This window comes from Schistocerca americana, chromosome 8 (assembly GCF_021461395.2).
Source record: "Schistocerca americana isolate TAMUIC-IGC-003095 chromosome 8, iqSchAmer2.1, whole genome shotgun sequence".
Taxonomy (NCBI): domain Eukaryota; kingdom Metazoa; phylum Arthropoda; class Insecta; order Orthoptera; family Acrididae; genus Schistocerca; species Schistocerca americana.
Window position 1 is genome coordinate 30,315,697 of NC_060126.1, and position 22,867 is coordinate 30,338,563.

Consider the following 22,867-nt stretch of genomic DNA (forward strand, 5'->3'; position numbering starts at 1 on the left):
ACTTGTGTGTCCCTAACCTATACGAGTAATCCTAGTGGGGATTGGGGCTGCGATTTATCCAGGAACATGAACCACTTGTTGTTTCTGCTGGATTTTCACATCATTGAGAGGTGATGGCTGTGTTAAAGGCAAACTCATATATTCTACAGTCTGAGCAGGATTCAATCCCATGACTTTTCTGTTTGTAAGCATGTGCTTTACTACTGGACAACCAGGCCAGACAAGTATGGAAGTGATGAAAAGTCCTGTGGTGAGAGCAGTCGGGCTGCATGTCTGACATACTTTATAGGACACAGATCCGGAGACCTTACTGACCAGTGCATGCAATCAGTAACTTCACTTCCAAGAAATTCATTCATCAGAGCAGCATTATGTAGACGAGCTTTAGACATGGGAATAGAAAGTCTAGTTGCACCTGAAAACGTAGACATGTGATTGCAGTGCTTCATTTATGTGTCTTTGGGCTACTACCAATAAGATGCCAGAGCTAAACAGGCTCTTTCTTTTTGTTACCCGTGTGGGCATTGGACAACCTTTTTCCCCTGTGTAGACTAATTACATTTTATGCTCACTTTCATACCATTGAGTGACGTAAATTGCACCCACTGTTTCTTGAAATCATTCTTACATTCACTAATTAATCAACAGCTTTTCTTATACATTTTGCAGGAAATCTATTGCCTAAAAATGAAAACACATTATTAACTGAATAAGTTGGTTTAGTTATTGATTTAGAAAGAAGTCATATTTAGAGGCAAGCCATACTTTTTCCTTAACACAGTTGTACAAAAATCACCATTACATATTTAATTTTACTTTCAACAATTTAGATTATATCTTTCATTTTCACATATTTTTATCGTAGTCAGTATCTTAGCTGTTGTACAGTCAAGACATGATTCATTGCAGTGTGGGTTTTATCATATTACTTCTCCACATGTGGAAACTATATGTACCCCAGCAAACACAATTCTTGTATCTTTTGAATCTTAGTTCTCTTCTATAGACAACAACTTACTCCTCACCAAACCCAGAATCCAAGCACAAGCAAAATCAAACATTCTATTCAAAGTATACCACTCTGTACTAGAAGGGTTTATAGTCTCTATGAAATGTATGTGAGTGTCACAGTATTTATTCCTCCTCGGATTAGTATTTCGAGAATGTATTTAATATTCACATAATAAACACGTTGATGAGTGTCATTTAACCTCATGATTATGTCTATTATGATATGTTGCTTTATTTGCTTTTACAATACTCACTTGCTCCATGCAAGGACCTCCTCATGAAAAAAGTAGCCTCTTTCCACAATATTCTTGTGACTGTATCAACTATAACTTCCCCTTCAAACTTTTCATTTCTTCTTTTCTGCAAGATGCCTAACTTTTGGACCCTGTGCTGTTTGTAATGTTTTGGTAAATATTTGAAGCTATTTGCATTAACACAGTACAGGAGGATAACATGAAACTTTTGCTGTTTTCTTGCTATGACAGTGCTCAAATGAATATAAATGACACAATGATCATTGAAGTAAAAGCAACTTTCTTGAAAGCTGCATTCTGTTACTGAAAGAGTCGAAAATAATACCTATTATTTGTTGTTTGTAATTTAAAGTGATAACTGTCATTTTTAAAGATGTAAATTTTTGTTTGTATGGACAACCTTCCTTCTTTATTTAGCTAATTTTTTCTCTATTGCAGGGCATTTCGTGTAGGTTTTAACAGCCTCTGTGGCTATGCATCTGTGAATCATCTCCACTATCATGGTTATTACCTTAATTACTCCATGCTCCTGGAGCACATTGTAAGTTTGTCAGATTTATCTGTATTTGATTGATCAAAAAATTTCTCATTGTAATTTTCATTTAATCTTTGTGCATCAATATTTCATAAATGGTATAGAACACGTACATTTCCTTTAGGCAGTTCCCAAGAACATGTATCTGAACTGTACCTGCTTTCCGTGCAGTAATAGATACTTTGATGTCATTGCTTTATCATTATCAGCCATTTTAATGGTAATAATGGATGTTTCAAAATGAATATTGAGGTTTTAAGGCTGTGTAGCATTTATTACAGTCAGCTTACAATTATAAATACCACAGCACATGAAAGAACAACTCATACAATTTTTTTGCAGATCTGTCTGTATGCAAATGCACTGTTTCCTTTGTCACATTTGCAAACAAAATGTTGCTGAATCATGATAAAAATTTTCTTGATCGTACCATCTTCAGTGAATGATTTACCTTTCATTTAAGTGACATTGTGAACACACACAATGTGGGAATCTGGTGGTACGTAAATCCCTATGAGATGGTACAGTTGCAATGAGACTCACTTTAATTGAATGTTTTTTAAATCATTTTATTCCAGAAAGTTTGTAGTCTTTCGTTTTTCAGTGAAGCATCTGTAACTGGTGTTTCATATCTTGATGGACTGGAGCTATGGCATTTTCCTCAGTGGAAGAAGATGGACCACTTAACCTTATTTGACAGCAAGGTGGTGTCTCAGTACAGGATTGAGTAAATTATATTGTACCTCACTGCTGGCTTGGCCGCAAAGGGCTGGATAATAGAGTTGGTTTTGCATGGCTTCCATGGTCACCTGATCTATGTCATGAAGTTTTACCTTTGGGGTGGAGAGGGAGGGTGTTCATAAAGGCTCATTTGTATGTGCCTCTGCTAACAGCTCATCAACCCAAATTAAGAAACAGGATTGAAGCAGTTGGTGCAACAGTTACCCAGCACACTGATCAAAGTGTGGAAAGAACTCGCCTATCAATGACTGTGTACCATTTTGAACTCTTGAACACTTGTCAGATAAACTGTTTGACTTGTTCATTCATTTAATGTGTTATTTATAATTGTAAGTTGAATGTGATAAATGCTACAAAGCTGTAAAACCTCAATATTCATTTTGAAACTCCTGGTATATTTCATGGATTGTACTGCATTGTGTGCTTTGCATGGATTAGCTGCTTTACTATCTATGTCTAGTTTTTTGTTTAGCAAAAAACTTTATAATAAATGAAAAGCACCAGTTTGCTTTTGTTCTACAATATTACTTTTATTGTTAACCGGTTTTCGGCTTACAAGACCATCTTCAGACATTTACTGAGTATTATCACCAAAGAAGTTAATGTTAGCAGACAACATTGGAAGAGAAGTTGTCTGCTAACATTTAACTTCTTTGGTGATAATACTCAGTAAATGTCTGAAGATGGTCTTGTAAGCCTAAAACCGGTTAACAATAAAAGTAATATTGTAGAACAAAAGCAAACTGGTGCTTTTCATTTATTATAATGTTGTTCTACCAAGAACCAACGGAAGATTCTGTTAATATGAAAAAACTTTATGATGCATGGCAATGTGTAAATGGTACCAGTATTACTTAGCTCTCCTTTCACAGATGAAATGTAATTGGGATGTTTTGTTTATCTTTTGTCACATCCCCCAATTTTTAAAATTTTATAATGTTAGGACTGTTATCCTTAACCCATTCAGATAGCCCAGTGCATTAAAGCTAGCTCTTGACTATCTGGCCTGTGGACTACCAGCTCTACTTAATTAATATCATAATACTTCTCTGTGATCGGTACACGTGTGACAGTATGCACTACAGATATGTCCCAAAACATTGCACACCAAAATGGGATTTTTCCAGGACTCATACCTTGCTTCTGTTGGTGATAGCAAGGTAGGATCAAGTGTTTTCGGAAGCCCTTGGGCTAGGGACCATTTGTACACCCAGCAGAAGGATCATCTTACTGTAACTATCCTAAAGTACAGGGTGAAAGTTTGAAAATTACACACTTCCTCTGGCTTAGGCAAGTGGAGAAAATTCGTTGGTTCTTTTTGCATTATATGTCGTCTTTGGTGCACCTTAAGGGGGTGATGGCGGCACCATTCAGTTCGTGGGCAATTCCTGAGAAAACCTGAAAAACGTGGTTTTTGGGTACAAAAACTGAGTGCAGATTCCAAGACGGCTGTGCACAGCAAATGGCTGAAAATTTTATGATATATTCTAAGATCCCAATGTCGAACAACCCTACAAATTGTCTTGATACCTTTACCCATTTCTGACATACAGAGGTTCAAAGTTACCCTACTTATACTTGTAAAATATGCATGTAATTTCTGGTGTGAGGTTGAGGTGTGAAATTAGTTTATTTCAATTTCACATAAATAAACTGTCAAAACTTTACTCACCCAAATAGTTCTTTTCATGTAAGTGACATGCCCTGCTGTAGCAGGGAAAATAAGGAAACCAGTGGAAAAATGCTCCTATCAGAGCACAAAAAAGGGTAATACGCTCCTGTTTTAACAGACTCTGAGTGAAAAGTGGGGTACCAGCTGTCTCATTCTATCTTTTCCCCAAAATTTTGGCATGCGAACATATCCATGCTTTTTTATACTGAGAGAGACAGTGGCTGCAGGGAAGAGATGGAAAAGTGATAAATACTGGAAGACAGTAGACATTGGTAGCATTGTAGAAAGAACGAAGGAGGCAATGGCAGTGCGAGGGAAGGAGAGGGATGCACTTGCAGTGAGTGAACAATGCTAAGAAAGGAGTGAAAGGGACAGTGCCATGGGAGAGGGGTAAAGAGAAGGAGAAAGTGGAAATGGGTGAGATCAGTAATAATGAGAGACAGAGTGTATGGCAATGACTATGAGGAAGACAGAGATAGTGACAGTGAGAAGAGACAGTAGCAGTGGGAAGGAATGAATGAGATGGTAGTAGTAAGGGAGAGGAAGAGATAGGCAGTGACAGTGAGAGCAGATGTTAGTAGTTGGACAGAACGAAGGAGGTTGTGGCTGTGAGACAGTAGACAGTGACAGTTAGAGACAAACAAAAAGGTAAAGACAAACATATTGGGCTGAATGAATGAGTGAGAATGGGGAAATGGAAGTGGACAGGTGTGAGTGACTTACTACAATAGACTAGTGGGTGTGGATGAGTTACAGTTAGGGGAGCTTGGGGAAATTAGATGTGAGTTGCATGTTGAAAAGAACATGAATATTCTCGCATGCCAAAATTTTTGGAAAAAGTTTTAAAGTTGCTGAGGAAGGTAGAATGAGGCAGCTGGTATGTCACTTTTCAGTCAGAGTCTTTTGAGACAGGAGCATATTAGCCTTTTTTGTGCTCCAATATGAGCATTTTTCACTGGCAAATTGAAGATTAATTTACTGTACAGATTGCACCTTTCCATATCTTTATGTGAAATCTGCACTTCCTTACACTCAGTTGGTATTCTTCCTTAGGTTGAGCCATAAGCAGCGTTGTAATTGCCACAACTACCTCTTGCAAGTGTTACTGTTTTCCACATCTGTGATGCACTATGCACCGATGGAGATATACGCTGCATGCATGGAGAAAGAAACAGTGTTTATAGGTGGCCTATGGCATTACTACTGACATATGCTGTCTGGGCCTTAGAGCAGGTAGGGGCCGTACCCTCATCACGAATGCTGGCAAATTGACTGCAATGGCTTCTTCCATCTTAAACAAACTCTGCCCTGTGTGAGCAGTTTCAGAGGCCTAATGTATTCACGTTACTTCTATCAGAGATAGATCTGATTTCCTTAATGTGTGGTTCCTTGGTTCCTCATTCTGAGTCAGGTAAACTACACTATAACATCCCAGATTAGAGTGTCTGCATAATGCTCACAGCACAAAAATTTAAAATTATAATTCATATTTAATCCATGTAGGTTGGCAGACCAATCTGCATGTGATTTATTGGAACCTTTTTTTGGCTGCCAGAAATCTAAATCTTGCTGCAAGAACATGTTTTTTGTCAAAAATATACTCACAATAAAGCAAATATTCTAGACAGATCAAGTTGTACCAGATTCATTAACAGCTCCAATTTCTGTATTAAGTGATACAGTTCAGGATTCCATAATGAGAACATAGTATTTGTCTTTCCAAGTCAGAAACTTGACAAGCCGAGTAATATAACTGTTGTTGACAGTAGTAAGGATCCTGTTCTTCATGATGTTCAATAAATAGTGGAAAAGATGTAAATACAGGTGGTGCTTGAAACATTCCTGCTACATTTGCTAATGCTTGCACTACCTTTAATATAGCTGCTGTTAGCTGCTGATAACTCTGCATAGTTTATGTTAGTAGTAGTTGTAAATGCCTGTGGTTGAAAGACAAGCACTTTCACCTAATTGCAAAAGTGTTCCAAGGTTCAGTTTGAATGCACCATGGGCCCAGATTCTTCTCAAGTTTTGTAAAATCGAGTTACACACAGGCTACTGGTTACTTACCTTGGCTTATTTACAAGTTACAGGGGCAGCTAAGTAATGTACCATAGCTGCCAAGAAGAGTGTGAAAAGTTTGAGAGACAACAATTTGTATAAAGAAGGGACAGAGGGAAGGCTGTAACTCATTGTCACACTTGACAAAGAAACAGCTAAATATGTGTGTGAAAATTCTGAATGGGAATAAAAGATCACACTTGGGAAATATATTTACAAAAAAGAAGCTTTGAATAAATCTGCTATCAGAAAGTGGCTGGCATTCAAAAATAGAAATGACGAAAAAGAGTGCTACATACAAAATGAAGCAGGAAGGTTTTCTGAAGTATGTGGCCATAAAAGAAAAAAGGTTCAGTTGAAAACTTTTCTGACATAAAAATAACCCAAGATGATTTAATCCTACTCAGGTCAGTTTGTGAGCAATTATCGAGTTAAAAAATAGCAAAGTAGCCACTACTGAAAGAGTATGTGCATTGGGTCAAAGTCCTTTTAAAAAATCCTATAATCAAATGTGTGGAAACAAATACCTGTTGAGAAGTGGGCCATTTTTCTTGGGGTGTGGGCTATCTTCTTGTTGATAACCCATGCCCATGTGTTACTGGCTGCCTTTGTCTTCGTGCTCAGTCCTCTGACTTGCTGCAGCATTTACAACTACCCTCTGCATCAGCCATTTCGTAATTGTTTTGAGCTTGTGTTGGTATTTGAATAAGATTACAGATTCCATGGAGAGTGAACACTATAAATAAAACAGTGAAACAGAGTCATATTATTCTATGCGGGAACAATACAGGAATTGTATTCTGCTACAGTTTAAGGATGAGGTTAATCAACAGGCACATGTCATGTACATAGGATAATATCCTTGATGTGGCAAGGTCTGTATGAAAAATGGATTGGCTGAGGAGTCCCTGTGGCATTTCCATATATTTCTGGCTATTGTGTATTCCACATGCATTGACAATTGCACGGCTCACATATTGTGTACCCCATGCATGTAACCAAACTCAAGGGCAGTGAAGTGTGTTTACTTGAGTGTGATTCTTTGAGAAAGAGGAGTTAAGGATGTATAAGAACGATTGATAACCACAGTGAGTCCCTCCTAATTTTTGTCAACACACAGACGGTTAACGTAAGACAAAATGTCCCATATCATAATAAGAATATTGTTTATATACGTGTAATTATTGGAGCTTTTTCTAGTTTTGGCCAGAACTGCCTCCTGTAACAATATGGGATTTTTTAAATTATGTGTATGCACGTTTGTTTATATTATTATCTGTGGTGAATTTTGAACACCATACTTTGTCAGACAGTAGCAGCATATCACCATGAGCAGCTGACTTTGGAAACTTACACCAAATGACTTTACAGAAACGTTGCTGTACATGTTGTGATAACCAAGTTATTTCTGTCACAGACACACAAATGTCTTTATTGCTTTACACTGTGCAGTTACTTATAGATATAATTTACTCTTGCCAGTTTAACTTGCTGATAATATCAAGGGTAGATTTTGTGAACACAAATACCAGAAAACCAAGTTTTTTATGTAAAACTTAATGAAAAGACACCCAAATTGTGTAATAAATATGATAGAAGGATAATTAATGAAAGCAAACAGTTAATACTGAAAGCAAGTTTGTTTCATAAACACAGTGCAAGTCACAAACAGAGCTGAAGTGCCATCTGAATGGTGAGCATGGGTGCCAACTATTATGGATTGAATGCTATGCATTTGGTACCTTAATTGTGGAGGTATGGCAAGTGACTAAAATTATGGAAGTACACATTTTTCAATTTGCTGTTTTAAACAATTGAAAACGCTACTGTTTACATTTCGATACTCATATGCTACTAAAATACTTTGTACATTGTAATGATTTCCTTCCCGAGTACGTAGTAAATGATTTTGTCACCACAGCTTATTCAGATAGAGGATGCTGAGTGAGGATGAAAATTTTTCATTCTGTGCATTTCAGCTTTAAGGATAGGAATAATACTGCTTTCGAACCATATGACATCACAAGGTTCAAGGTGTTCATCTGTAAGCTGTTCAAGGTGCTAACAGTCACAGGTTTACTTACTGTTTTGATTGTAGTAAGAATGAAAGTGAAAAAGCTAAAGTGAAAAATGATCACAATAATAAAGTAAGTGCTGTAAAAAAAAGGCCTAATTACTGCAGCAATTTCATATTGTAATTGGTGGAACACCACAGAGTTAATAACAATGGCTGGCAATGTAACAACAAAAGTAGAACTGGCTAGAAATATAGGAAACCATATGGTTTAGAAAGGCAATGTTTGGTAAAATCTGATAAGCCAGAGCAACATGTGTTTTGCACATTGTGTTCAAGAGAGTTCTGTAAAGCATGCTGGTCATGATGATTTTCGCTTTCATGTTTTGTGTAAAGTATATGTACACCTAACAAACTTCAAGTCTTCAAACACATCATTGTCATCATTTGAAATAAAACCTGATGAGTAAGACTCTAACACCAACACTGAATACTTTTTAGTTCATTAATTGTCTGCCAATTTCTTGTGGAGCCCATACATCACAGCTGTTCAAAAAAAGCTTTCTGATTCTCAGATTGTTGAAGAACACAGTTATGGTAGAACTAAAACAACTAGAGTTATAAATTCTTTGTCACCTGGAACATAAAATGAAACAGTAGAATATTGAAAAGTAAACCCCTTTTTTCTTCTGCTCAACATCATACTCCACAAGCCACCTAAGAGGGTGTTTCTGGGACCACTAACTGATCCTCCCTACCCCGTTCCACTTGCAAATGGTGTGTGGTAAGGCTCTGTATTAGCTGTAATTTCTCAAATTTTCTCATCGTATTGATTACTTGAAATGTATTTCGGAAGAAGTAATGTGTTCTTTGACTCTTCCCGGAAAGAGCCCTCTCAAAATTTCAGTAGTAAACCTCTTTGTGATGCACAATGCCTCTCTTGCAACCAATGGTAGCACAAATATTAAAGATATCTTCATGTTACTTTCATGTTAAAGAGGGAAAGATGTGCACCACAATACTACCCTTGGTGCAATCAAGTTTAAAAACTGGTGAGGAGATTTTTAATCTCTTGAGTGATGAGCTTCTAAGAAAAGGAATTCTATAGAAAAACTGTACTTCATTTGCACATGATAATGCAAATACAATGGTAGGAGTTGGTGCTTTTTTGGAGAAAGTTCAACCACACTTATGAATAAAAGCTTGTTCAGTTAGCTGCAAAAACAGGTGAAAAATTCTCAAATATTTCAGTGCTGAAGAATTTGTAATGGACATTTGCTACTCCCTCCAAAAATGTTCAAAAAACTGTCTACATTTAAAATTTATTAAAATACACACGGCACTAAACCCCATAAACTACTGAAGCATATTGTTGCAAAGTGGCTGTATGTCCACTAGTCAACAGAAAGAATAACAGTGGTAACATATGATAAAAGTTTTCAATGGGGAAGCTTCAAAAAGCATAAATAGCTCTCAGTTAAGTATAGTACACCCTATTCTAAGTGATCCAGTTAGTAAACTATATCTTATTTTCTGGAATAATAGTCTTTTGTTACTTACCAAAGAAAATGTATTCCTCCTTATTTACCAGAACAAATGTATTCCTCCAGAAAGAAGAGCCAGTAATTCATAAACTTCATAGCACTCAAAATACCTAATTTTCAGATTTGATTGTGAGATTTATCAAACATCAAACCTCCTGCAGTAGCTATTTCTGGTTGTCTGAAGGAATTGAAATTCCAGAAAAATAAATATCACAAAGGGGATGAAGATTTTGTCATTGTCATTGTTGTAGACACTAGAAGCTACATTCATCATACCAAGCTTCAAAAATCCGTTGTTAGAAAATTTTATGAAGATATCAGAAGTTGCTTTTGTCAACTCATATAGTTACATCAAACAAAAGTTTCCATTAGATGATAACTTCTTAAAAACTATAGATGTTGTAGGTATTGGATCTAGGAAAAGTTAAACCTTTTTCTTCAGTTGTAAAGCTGAGTGAGCTCTTTCCTAACACCCTGAGTGAATATGGAAAGAACAGTAGAACTGGAATTTTCTAGATACAGGTTTGATGACTTTCCAACAGTAGAAGAGAGGGTGATATCTTGTGGTGTTGCAGTTCTTCTTATTTCCATGCTTGCTAAGAAAATGGGATGACGAATTCTGTTTTATGCAAGACACCTTTGGAGTCTTGTTTTACCCAGACATGTTTCAGCTTTTTTTGTCCTGTCTTCAAGAGGTTACTTTATTTCATTTCTGTAAAATTGTTATACATATTATCATTTAGAGAATATTTGGTAAAAAATATTTATATTTGTGAATAAGGTGATTGTTGTCAAATGTTATACATGGTTTGTTCATGGTTCACAGTTGAGATATGTATAACTGGGCTGATGCACTATAAGTTGCTTATTATAATATGGCTAAAGTTCTGGTTTTTTAACTTATTTAAAAAATGATGGGTTTATGCATTAGCTTATACATCTTACATGAAGCTACTGAATGTTTATGTTGGTAGCTGTGAGTCTGCTACACAATCTACAACTTGTCATCCGCAAACAGCAAAATGTAATTTTTTCTTTGTTTATTATGCATTTCTGAACAAAAATGAGTATGTATTGCACATTTCATGTGACTTACAACTTTGATGATGTGGTTTTGGTCTCCTTTTTTGTGGTGTACTAACATGTTGGTTTCTATCACTTTTGTCAGGCATTTTCTGTGATTTTTCGAACTTGCACAGTGTTTTTGCCACCATTACATGTTGATGTGGCTGTGTAGTATTGATTTGTTTCATGGCATGTTTGCCCGGGTGAGGCAAGCAGATTTGAAGTGTTTTTTGTTGTTTAAAGGCATCTAGAGTGAATGTTGTGCAGTATTGGGGGGGGGGGGGGGGAGGAATTTAGTTCTGGGGGCTGATCGTGTGAAGTTTTGGTATGGGTGTTATTTATATAGTTCTTCAATTCTGGCAAAAAGGGTTTTGTTGCACAGTGATGTGTACTCATTTAGTACTTTCTTAGCTTGGGCTATTGATTTGTGGATGTGATAGTCTTCTTGTATTGTTAATTTTTGGTATAAGCTGTTACTAGTTTTAAGACTCTTTAAACCAGCTTCAGTGTTTGTTGGATGGTGATTCTGTGCTATCAGTTGATCTGTGGATGTTGAGTGTGAGCTGTTGCTTTCCAGTGGTCTGAGATGTTCTGTACCTGGTTCTGAAATTCTCGCATGCTTGACCCACATATACAGATTGGAAGCAGTTGTAAGTTAGTTGGTATATATGACTGGCTATATTTGGCAGTGTTCATAGTATTTCTTCCAAATCTGTTTTGTATTGTGTTGTTGGTTCTGTGTGCTATGTTGAGTCTTGGTTTCTTTAGTATATTTTTCACCCTGTTTGTGACTATTATAGTTTGTAATTATGTGTCATTTATTGATGACTGTCTGCTGATTTGCTGTATATTGTGTTGTGTTTGTTTGTGTATATGTTTCATGATTATGTGTTGCTGATTTTTGTATTTTGTGATTTATTTTATCTACTCTTTTTGTATCATATCCATTCTTCTGTGCAATTTGTTTTATTGTATGCAGTTCTTGTGTGTGATCATGTTTGTTCATGGGTGTTTTGTTCAGTCTGTGTAATAAATATCTGAAGCTTACTTCTTTGTGAGTTATAGGGTGACTGGATTGGTTATGAATAATGGAGTAATGGTGCCGGTGATTGTGGGTTTCCTGTAAATTGTGAACTCATGTCTGTTGTTTCTCTTGTGTATGGTAAGATCTAGGAAATTGAGTTTTTCATCTGTTTGTGTATCAGTGGTGAACTGTATTTGTGGGTGGATGGTGTTTATGTCCTCATGACTTTATTTGATGTGAGACTGTGATTCATCTTTTAGTTAAATTATATCATCTACATATTTGTACCAATATATTATTTTGAACTGTTTTGGTATTACTATTTTGTCAGAGATTTGCTTTTCCATCTGATGGAGGAAAATGTCAGCTAAGAGGTCACTGATTGGGGATCTCATAGGTAGTCCATCGTGTTGAGAGTAAAATTTATTGTTTAATGTGAAGTGGTTTTGCTCTGTAATGAGCCTAAGTATGGCTAATATTTCTTTTATGTTTGTTGTGGAAATGTTTCCTTGCAGTTGGATGTTTTGTATGTTTTCATTTCTTATTTTTTCTGTTAAGTCGCATGAGTTCTTTAGACTTCTGTTTTCAGTGTATTTTATATTGTCTGTAGCAGAGAGAGAGAGAGAGAGAGAGAGAGAGAGAGAGAGAGAGAGAGAGAGAGAGAGTGTTTGGCCAAGTAGTACATTAGTGCTTTGGTAAAGTTTATCAATGGGCATATAGGAATTCCAGGTTTGTGAACTTAGGCAATGATTTTAAAGTGGGGGTGGTATTTTTCTGGATCATTCTTTTAATCTGTGTGTCTGTAAAAATTGTTTGTGTGGTTTTCAGAGTTTTCTGGAAGTTTGTTTGGTATTGGCTTGTTGGATCACTTCTTAATTCTGTGATGTTGTTGCTTTGGAAGAATCCTGTTGTTTTGTCAATGTATTCCTGTTCTTTTATGACTATGATTGAATTTCCCTTGTCAGGTCCTGTGATAATGGCATTTTCTTTCATTAATTTTTTCTGTAGTTTTCTGTAGGTTTTTTATTCAGTTGTCATTCTGTTTTCTTTTATAGTGGTTTTGTTCTATTTGATGTTTCTTATTTCCTCAGCAACTAGTCTCTTGTTAGATTTGCATTGAATTCAGGCGTGTTTAGTTTTTCTTGTTTCTGTATGATGTATCTTGTTTCTGTTATGATATTCTCTATTGTCCTGTGTGACACCATTGTGTTTATGCTATGTTTGGGATCATTTTCAAGCAGGCTACTCTCTTGTTCAGACAATTTTGTGTCTGTTAGATTAATCACTCTTTTGTGAAAAGTGCATTTGTTGTATTGGTGATGTTTCTGTGATTTATCATTTTGGTGAGTTTCTTTTGTTGTATCGCATGTTTTCTTTCAATTATGGTATCAACGTATGTTATAACTGTGTGCATTAATTCATCAAAAAATGGTGAATATTTGTGATTTGCTAGTTCTATATGCAATCTGTTCTTAAGGTTGGCAACTGTGGATTAGTGTTCCTATTCATATATAATAATTATTATTTTGGTTAACAAACAGGTTCTGGGATTTCTAACAAATCTGAAATATAGAATTAAAAATACAAACATGAGAACAGAATTGAATCTCTGATTTGGCTGCCAGTGACATTATGCTGGACATCATGTTGTAGCAGTACAAAGTCATTTTGTTTCAATAGATCCTGCAGCAATAATAAAGAAAAAGCATTGTTTTAGTTTGTAAAACCATTAAGCTAATTGTAAAATTATTAGCTGTTATGCTGTAGTCATTGTAACAACTTATTCATACATTATTTAAAATAAAAAGCCTAATTAAGTTTTGAAATTGTGTTTATACATATTGTCAATGCTAAATTAGTCTGTGCAGCACTTGAGTGGCCCATGTTTCATACTGGTCAACTATCCAGCGAAAGGATTTGTCTTTCAGCTGCCATCAGATAAACGTCCAGAAACCTTAGCAAGGTAAGGCTATTTCTTGCTAACTTATTATGAATATGTAGCTCAGTGAAAACCTTTCACTTTCATACAGTGTAGAGCTATAATATTATGACATGTTACTGTATATGCAATGGGAAGGCAGTTGTACATAATCAGGATCAAAGCAGTTTTTTTAAATGTTGTTTCCATTCATAATTTGAGTTTTGTTAATCTTCCTGCATCTACAAGCTACCTTCTGATTTGTGGCAAATGATACTACATGAATGGTTCATTACTGTAAGCAAGCTCCTGTATGAGCTGAATTTGTCTGGTTTTATCATTATGCTTATTTTCAAGATATATATGAGAGGAACCAGTATGACACTTGACTCTTTTTGGAAGACTCAGAATTTTGAAAGTATATCTCTCCACACATAGATCTCTTTTGTATTGTCTGCCAATAAAGCTGGAATATATTATATCTCCACAATGCTCTCATACTTCCAAATGTGTGACAAAACATTCTGCTCTTCTTTGGATATTTTGTGTTCTCTTCTCTTTCTCCTCTCCCTGATTAGCAGTGCACAAGAATCAGACAAGTGGTTTGTAAGTTACCTCTTTGTAGGTGAATTATGGAAGAAGTAAAAGTAAGAACTAAGTGTACAATCAGTGTGTTGAGTCACTGACAGGCAAGTAAAGAAGACTGAGAACATTGCTAAACTTTTGGACAAATCACTCTGCAGAGGTAACAGAATACATGTACATACACATATGTACCTGCATGGCTACATTTGGCTGTGCAATGCACAATGAGATGGAGAAGTGGATTGGGAGGGGGAGATAGAACCAATATAGAGGGAGACGGTGGGATGGAGGGTATGGATGTAGGACGAGTGAAGTTACAGTCATAGAGCAGGGGAAAAGGCAGATCCAGGGTTGGGGTTAGCAGTGGTTGAGGCCTGCATGGTTACAGGATTGAAGAATTCTTGCAAGGATAACTATTGTTTGCATAATTCAGGGAAGCTGGTGTTGGTGGGACGGATCCAGATGGCACAGATTGTGAAGCACCCAATGAAATCAAGCACATTGTGCTTGGCACCTTGTCTCGCCACTGATTGGTGAACTCTGCTTGCAGCCAAAGTTTGACTGTGACAACTCATTTGCACTTTCTTAGAATTCACAGCTTTGCTTTCCCAAGGCTCTCCAATATCATTTCATTCAAGAATGTTAGCCCTACAAGGTATGTAGGGGAGAACTTCTGTGAAGTTTGGGATGTAGAAGGAGTAGTATTGGCAAATGTTGAGCTGTGAGGCTGGATTGTGATTTGTGTTTGGATAGCTCATTTGATAGAGCACTTGCCCATGAAAGGCAAGGGTCTTAGATCTGAGTCCTGGTCCGACACACTGTTGTAATCTGGTAGGAAATTTCACATCAGTATATACTCTGCTCCAGAGTGAAGATTCTTCTCCTAGGCTGTGGCTAAGCATTTCTCTGCAATAATCTGTCTGGAAGTTTCATGTATGTTACAGTTTCATATTGGATATACCAGTCTTAGCAGTGTATCTTCGAAATTCTTTGATGTCTACTGTCTTGCCTATTTGATAAGGACTACAAAAATTTGAATAGAACTCTAGAATAGGTGACACTAGTGTCCTGAATGTGAGTTATCAAAGAAATTTGTGACACAATCCAGAATCCATCCAACTAATATAAATCTTCTATCCACTTTCCCTGGACTTTCTATCCACTTTTCCTTGTTTCATAATTTGTGACTTTCTTGTATTTCTTGTAAATATTTAAAGAACACTGCAAACTCCAGAAATGTGATGATCTCCTTCCCAGTTCCTACTGTTTTTGTTTCTACAATCATCTGTCTGTCTTTTTTTTACTTTTGTTTGTTTGCTGATGTGATCAGCCTTTTACAACTTGTGATTTGTCATTTCTTTTCTTTGGTTTCTCCTTATTCTATCAATTGCATTTTCTTTCCCTTTTCTTTCCTTTTTCAGTCCATACTAATTCAACTGCATTTCATTTCATAGTCACTTTTCCTTTACTTCGGAATTATACTGCTCATTTTTCAATTCCAGGTTTGTTTGTTAGTAGGATGTTAGTGTTGATTTTTGTCTTGTACTGTGTTCTATCCCTGTTTTGCGTACTGTCCTAAATTATTTTCTTGTGATATGTTTAAATGCTTCCATTTTCTTCAACCTTTTTTACTCCATACTTCAAAAGACGAGGATTTTGTAGAAGTGTTTATCAGTATGTTAGCTGATGTGTGATAAGTAATAGTTTTTATTTTCATTTAGTTGAAACTGAAATTGATGACAGTTTGTGCTATAACCCAAGAACACTGTACCTTATTGCTTGACCAGTACACACACGTGGAAGACAAGGCACTCCTCTACCTTTGCAAAGAAGTGAACACTGTGCTCACGTCCATTTCTTCAGTGGTTGACAAAGATTATTAAGTCATGCAACACAGCTACCACTGGTGTGTAGTGTTGGAAGTGGCATGAGCATGGACAGGTGCAGTGCCCACCTCCCTGTGAGAGGCCATGTGGTAGGACAGGTGATGCTGGTGGTGCTTCCATAGCCACGTGCAATTCCACCCCCATGGAAGGAAGTTGTGGCATAGATGGCAGAACAGGTGGGCCTGGCTGCAGCGGAGGTGGCAGTGGCAGAGATGTTGGCTGCGACACAATGGGAGCCGGGGTTCTGCCGTGGCCCCGACAGCTGAAGGGGGTACCCACGTCAGAGGAAACAGTTGTGAAAATGTTGGCAGTGGTGGCGGGGAAGGTGAGGGCACCGGCTGCAACTTAGGAGACAGTTGGGCAGACGGAGGATGCAGGGACAGCAGAGGCACACCAATTGCGCAGCCACCCACATGAGCCTCCCTCATTCGTGTGGTCGAGACAGAGGCCAAATCCGTGAGCCTAAAAAGATGTGCCAGGCCAGAAGCCAGGCTGAAGCAGATTTAGCAGAGTCAGGTGCTGACTATGCAAAAACTCTGCCAGGCTCTTATCGCCAACAGGGGTGAAACTATAAGAACTGAGGAACTGGTAAAGAGCTACTTCCCGTGACATTCGAAACATATTTTTTCATCCGAGTCTTAAATGAAATGTTTGTACTAGTCATTCTGCTTCCCCATTTGATTGAGGGTGGAAAGGAGGAACTGTGATGTGGTGAACACCAGTTGTTGTTGTTGTACTTTTTTTTTTTTTTACAAAATATCTTCAGGTTCCTAAGATATGAATTAGGTGTCACTGTCTGTAACTAATGTGTATATAAGACCTACCATTGCAAACATTTTTTGAAAAAGTTGGAATTGTTGCTGCCACAGAGGTAAACAGGCAATGCACCACATATGGAATCTTAGTATAAGCATCAGTTACAACAAGCACGTAGAAACTCAAAAAAGGTCCCACAAAATCTACGTGAATTCTTTTCTGTGCCTGCTATGGATTGGACCATGGTGACAAAGAATCATGAGGAGTTGTGTGATGGGGAGCACACTGTGAGCAGGCTGCAACAATTCATACTATTTCGCCATCAATGTCTGGCCAAAACACACACCTGCATGGTAGTGCTTTTGTATGTGACACATGCTGATTGTCCACGTATTATAAACTCATAATCTCACACTGAAATGCAGACATGCCCACAAACAGGGGACCAGTGTCCTCAGTAGCTAACAACAGTACTCCACTGCAAACAGAGAGACAATTTTGTAATGCAAAATAATTTCTCAGAGGATCAGAGGCACAGCCCAGAAGTTTGTCCAGCCAGTGTTGGACAAAAGAAACAACTTTATTTAACACAGGATCTGCAGCTGCAATTTTAGTGGTGGTGGTAGTAGTAGGAAAATCATCAACAATATTTTGAGCTTTCATGCTTAAATGAAAACAAAGTAGTTCCACCTTATCACACTGTTCATCTGGACCAGTTGACAAATACAACAAGGCAACAGCAATGGCATATTGCACCACAGGCCAAAAACGTAACTCATAATTGTATTGCCACAGGAAAAGAGCCCACTGCGGTAAGTGACAAGCAGTTTTGTCTGGCAAATATGCCGGAAGGCTAAAAAGAGAGACTAGTTCTGTGCTCAGGTGGAACTTAGACCCATATAGAAAGACACAAAATCCACAACAAAAAGAAGGCCTTGCACAAATTTACATCTGTTTCCCCAAATACCTGGAAATATTGCCACAGGCATTTTTCACAAGTGCCCCAGTGTTCTGCTGCAATGCTATATGCAGGGAATGGCAGCAGGTATGTTGTTGATGGGACTGCAGGTTGTGCCAATGTGTTATTAAACTGGAAGTAGCTACTGTCAGTGTCTGCTGTTGCTCAAGAAGAGATGAAGCACTGCCTCTATGGAAATTAAGCTCAAAGGACCAGTGACTGAAGTGGAATACATGGAGCTGAACACTGTACTCATTGCCGGAAAAGTGTTCTAACCCAAGAACGCTGTAATTTATTACTCGGATAGTGCACACACGAGGAAGGCAAAGTACAATACAATTAGCAATACACAAATGGTCAGCAGAGGCCGGGTGGCCTCTAGTGGCCGAATCAAGCACGAACTTTACCTGCGAACTATGAAGTGGTGCACACACAAAACTGGTAGTTACAGCAGTTTGTGTGGTCAGTAATAATGAGGAGCATTAGTTCTGCTTAAAACATTTGGGAGTATGTTTCATGTACATGAATTGTGTGAAATAGAAAACATTTATTCTCTATTTTATTATCTTACTTTTACTATTTATTTTATGTGAAGTATGTGCTGGATTTTTTTCTTTTTTCACTGAGAAAACACTGTAAGACAAATGAACTATATGTTAATCTTCCTGTTCATAAATTAGTTTCATATAATTTAATTTGTTGATAATCTTGATTGAAAGATTATTGTGTCTTTATTTCCCATTTCACAGGGATGTATTCAAGCTAACAAATTTTCTAGTATGCAACAATGTAGCACACAATATATATATAACCAGAGGAACTGATTTTTCCTCTTCGCATACAAACTCTAAAATTTGCAACACAGTCCGTGTTTATGTGTGGGCGAGGAAATCTTCTTCAGGTCTGTATTAACTGTTTTTCCATTTTTGCTTTTATTGGTTCTCTATTTTTGTACAAAAAGAAGCTTGACAGAAAAAGAAACACTAGAATTTGTAAATGTCAACAAAAGATATTGCAGTCTAAATACATATCAAACAATGTATTCAGAATTTAAGAAACACAAGATAGCATTTTGGGTACAGAAATTTGATTTTTCCCTTTCTAACTATTCTGGATTAATAATAGAAGAAAAAAATGGACTGATACTTACCATAAAGATGACATATTAAGTTGCAGATAGGCACAATTAAAAGAAACTTACAAATTACCTTTAAGTCACAGCCTTCATTAGAAAAACCAAGAGAGACACACACCATACCTTCACACAAGCAAGCACACCTCATGCATGCATGACCACCAGCTGTCAGAGTAGTCTATCATATGTGCTTGCTTCCTGTTTGCAACTTTATGTGTCATCTTTATGGTAAGTAGCAATCTTATCTTTTCCTTTCATTGTTGACATTCCAACCGGGAGTTTCCATTGTTTTATTTGGGATTAATTGTTTTTATACGTCAATGTTCTACTGCAAGTTGCTTTGTAAGAATTTTCCTAAAGCAGTGCTGATTAAATGTCATAGGAATACTAACTTTATTGGTCCCATTGGATCTCTTGAGTCATTCCACATTCAGTTTTTCTTTGATTGGTTCATGCACTCTGCCTAGTACTGTTTCATTCCTTCTGATTGTAACTTTCTGTATATGTCTTAAACCACTATACTCATTCAGTGTGTCATTTCTGCTGAAGATTAGTGGTTATTAAGAAGAGTATTAATTTTATCTTTGTGCTTTGAATCTTTTGTCTGGAGTCCAGCTGGCTTAAGATCTTGCAGAATTTCTTGGCTTTATTATGCTTCTGTCTTCTTTCCAAGGTTTCTCATCACACAATGTTGTCACATTATGTTTCTCTGCAGTCACAAGATGTGGAAGGAGTAAATGTTTCATTTCTTCTTCATTGTGCTAATGACAGGGTGATGCTACACCGCATAGAAGTTACATAAATTATTTCATTTCATTAATAGTAAGTGAAAACAAAATTGCAATGAAATTCTAGATGTAAGTGATAAGATAAATTCTGAAATAATTGTGTTATAAGTTTATAATTACAGCCTTTAGGAGGTTGACCATCCTTATAACACAGATAAACAATATTCAAACAATCTGAAATTGAGAAGCTGAAGTCTTGTTTTTGTCTTCAATGAAATGTAATATCTGTAGTGTATCATCATCCCAAGTTTAGAGTTGTATTATATGTACAGGTTGATTGAGAAAGATAGGACAATTACCTAAACATTATGTTTCTTCTGATCTTGTGCGGAAGCCGTAGAACGAATTGTGTGTTATGTGCTCTATGCCAAGACATTTCATCACTATCTTTCACACAGAAGATTTTAGAATTTACAGATCACCATCTTATCCTCACGCCATAAGGCACCAATCTCTCTTGACAATAAGTCAGAACCTTAAATAATCTCAGATGTTCTGCTGATTTGTACCTTTTGGAACTGGACCATCTCAGAGAAAAGAAAGGCAAAGTAGTTAACAGCTGCAGACTAATATTATTGGGTAAGAAATCATAATGTCTTAACGGCCATGCAGTAGGATTTAGGAATGCCTCAAATAGTGACAAAACAGTTTATTACTTCTGGTACGGCTCAGCAGTGTATGTTTCGTGGTCAAACATATCTTTCTGAATGTGCAGATCAGTGGTAGTCAAATTGGTCTCTACAGCACACTAGTTGATGTTCCAGCTTTCACGGTGTGTGGTAGCTGGTAGAGGTTTTAAAGATATTTTCATTTGGTTTGCGTAATGTTTGGATGTAAAGTATGTAGTAAGTAATTATTATTATTATTATTATTATTATTATTATATGTTTTAACTTGCTATAACTCTGCTTTATAAATTTACTTCCCCACTTCATAAATCACCGTTACTGTGGAACCGATGGTTGGTTAGAAAATTTTATTACTAGCAGAAATACAGAAATGGGCCGTTGGTAAAAAAGTTGACTACCCCTAGTGTAGACAGTCTCCTGTTATTAACTAAACTTGTAGTGTTATGGAATTAGACAAAATGTCATGTATGCTATGTTGTTGAAAACAAACATATTGAGAAAAGCTATAAGTTATAGAGAGAAACCAATCAAGAGGTTTAAACCTCTTTTATTCAAATTTCAGCTGTATAGGTTCTGAATCATGAAGTCCAGTTTTAGATGGCTATTACTTTTTTGCTGAGGTCTCATTTTCTGATCACTTAGTGATGTGGTGCCATGGAATTTGCTGTTAAGTGATAGAATCATAATATATTTGAAATACATCTTCCTACTACGAGGGCAGTTCAATAAGTAATGCAACACATTTTTTTTCTGAAACAGGGGTTGTTTTACCCAGCATTGAAATACACCAGGTTATTCCCCAATCTTTTAGCTACACAACACTATTTTTCAACGTAATCTCCATTCAATGCTACGGCCTTACGCCACCTTGAAATGAGGGCCTGTATGCCTGCACGGTACCATTCCACTGGTCGATGTCAGAGCCAACGTCGTACTGCATCAATAACTACTTCTTCATCCGCGTAGTGCCTCCCACGGATTGCGTCCTTCATTGGGCCAACCATATGGAAATCCGACGGTGCGAGATCGGGGCTGTAGGGTGCATGAGGAAGAACAGTCCACTGAAGATTTGTGAGCTCCTCTCGGGTGCGAAGACTTGTGTGAGGTCTTGCGTTGTCATGAAGAAGGAGAAGTTTGTTCAGATTTTTGTGCCTACGAACACGCTGAAATCGTTTCTTCAATTTCTGAAGAGTAGCACAATACACTTCAGAGTTGATCGTTTGACCATGGGGAAGGACATCGAACAGAATAACCCCTTCAGCGTCCCAGAAGACTGTAACCATGACTTTACCGGCTGAGGGTATGGCTTTAAACTTTTTCTTGGTAGGGGAGTGGGTGTGGCGCCACTCCATTGATTGCCGTTTTGTTTCAGGTTCGAAGTGATGAACCCATGTTTCATCGCCTGTAACAATCTTTGACAAGAAATTGTCACCCTCAGCCACATGACGAGCAAGCAATTCCGCACAGATGGTTCTCCTTTGCTCTTTATGGTGTTCGGTTAGACAACGAGGGACCCAGCGGTAACAAACCTTTGAATATCCCAACTGGTGAACAATTGTGACAGCACTACCAACAGAGATGTCAAGTTGAGCACTGATTTGTTTGATGGTGATCCGTCAATGATCTCGAACGAGTGTGTCGCACGCTCCGCCATTGCAGGAATCACAGCTGTGCACGGCCGGCCCGCACGCGGGAGATCAGACAGTCTTGCTTGACCTTGCGGCGATGATGACACACGCTTTGCCCAACGACTCACCGTGCTTTTGTCCACTGCCAGATCACCGTCGACATTCTGCAAGCGCATATGAATATCTGAGATGCCCTGGTTTTCCGCCAAAAGAAACTCGATCACTGCCCGTTGTTTGCAACGCACATCCGTTACAGACGCCATTTTAACAGCTCCGTACAGCGCTGCCACCTGTCGGAAGTCAATGAAACTATACGAGACGAAGCGGGAATGTTTGAAAATATTCCACGAGAAATTTCCGGTTTTTTCAACCAAAATTGGCCGAGAAAAAAAATGTGTTGCATTACTTATTGAACTGCCCTCGTATGTATTCTGTTACCTTGGCACAAATATGTGTGCCAGTACAGCTCTTTTAATAATAGTGCAATAAGCATTACTCTTCTTGCTAGGATACCACATGCTGTTATAAAGACTTATAACACAGTAATTGATTTCACTTGAGGAATGAAAACAATAATTCATCAGTGTTCCTAGACTATAAAGATGTTCAAATACTTGTGTAACATACACTACTGAAAAAAAGTGCAACACCCTCATGGACATGGTC

At 37.4% G+C, this 22,867-nt stretch overlaps 1 protein-coding gene across 3 annotated transcripts in view; it reads left to right on the forward strand.

The window, feature by feature from the left end:
• The window catches only part of LOC124544840 (GDP-D-glucose phosphorylase 1), a 98,580-nt gene that overhangs the window by 29,491 nt on the left and 46,222 nt on the right, over positions 1 to 22,867 (forward strand). For 2 of the 3 annotated variants that reach the window (XM_047123546.1, XM_047123545.1), the window contains exons 3-5: positions 1,704 to 1,806; positions 13,778 to 13,881; positions 18,771 to 18,922. In XM_047123546.1, coding sequence (XP_046979502.1) covers positions 1,704 to 1,806; positions 13,778 to 13,881; positions 18,771 to 18,922 — 359 coding nt within the window. The remainder of the gene's footprint in view (positions 1 to 1,703; positions 1,807 to 13,777; positions 13,882 to 18,770; positions 18,923 to 22,867) is intronic. The other variant, XM_047123547.1, reaches the window with a different exon arrangement.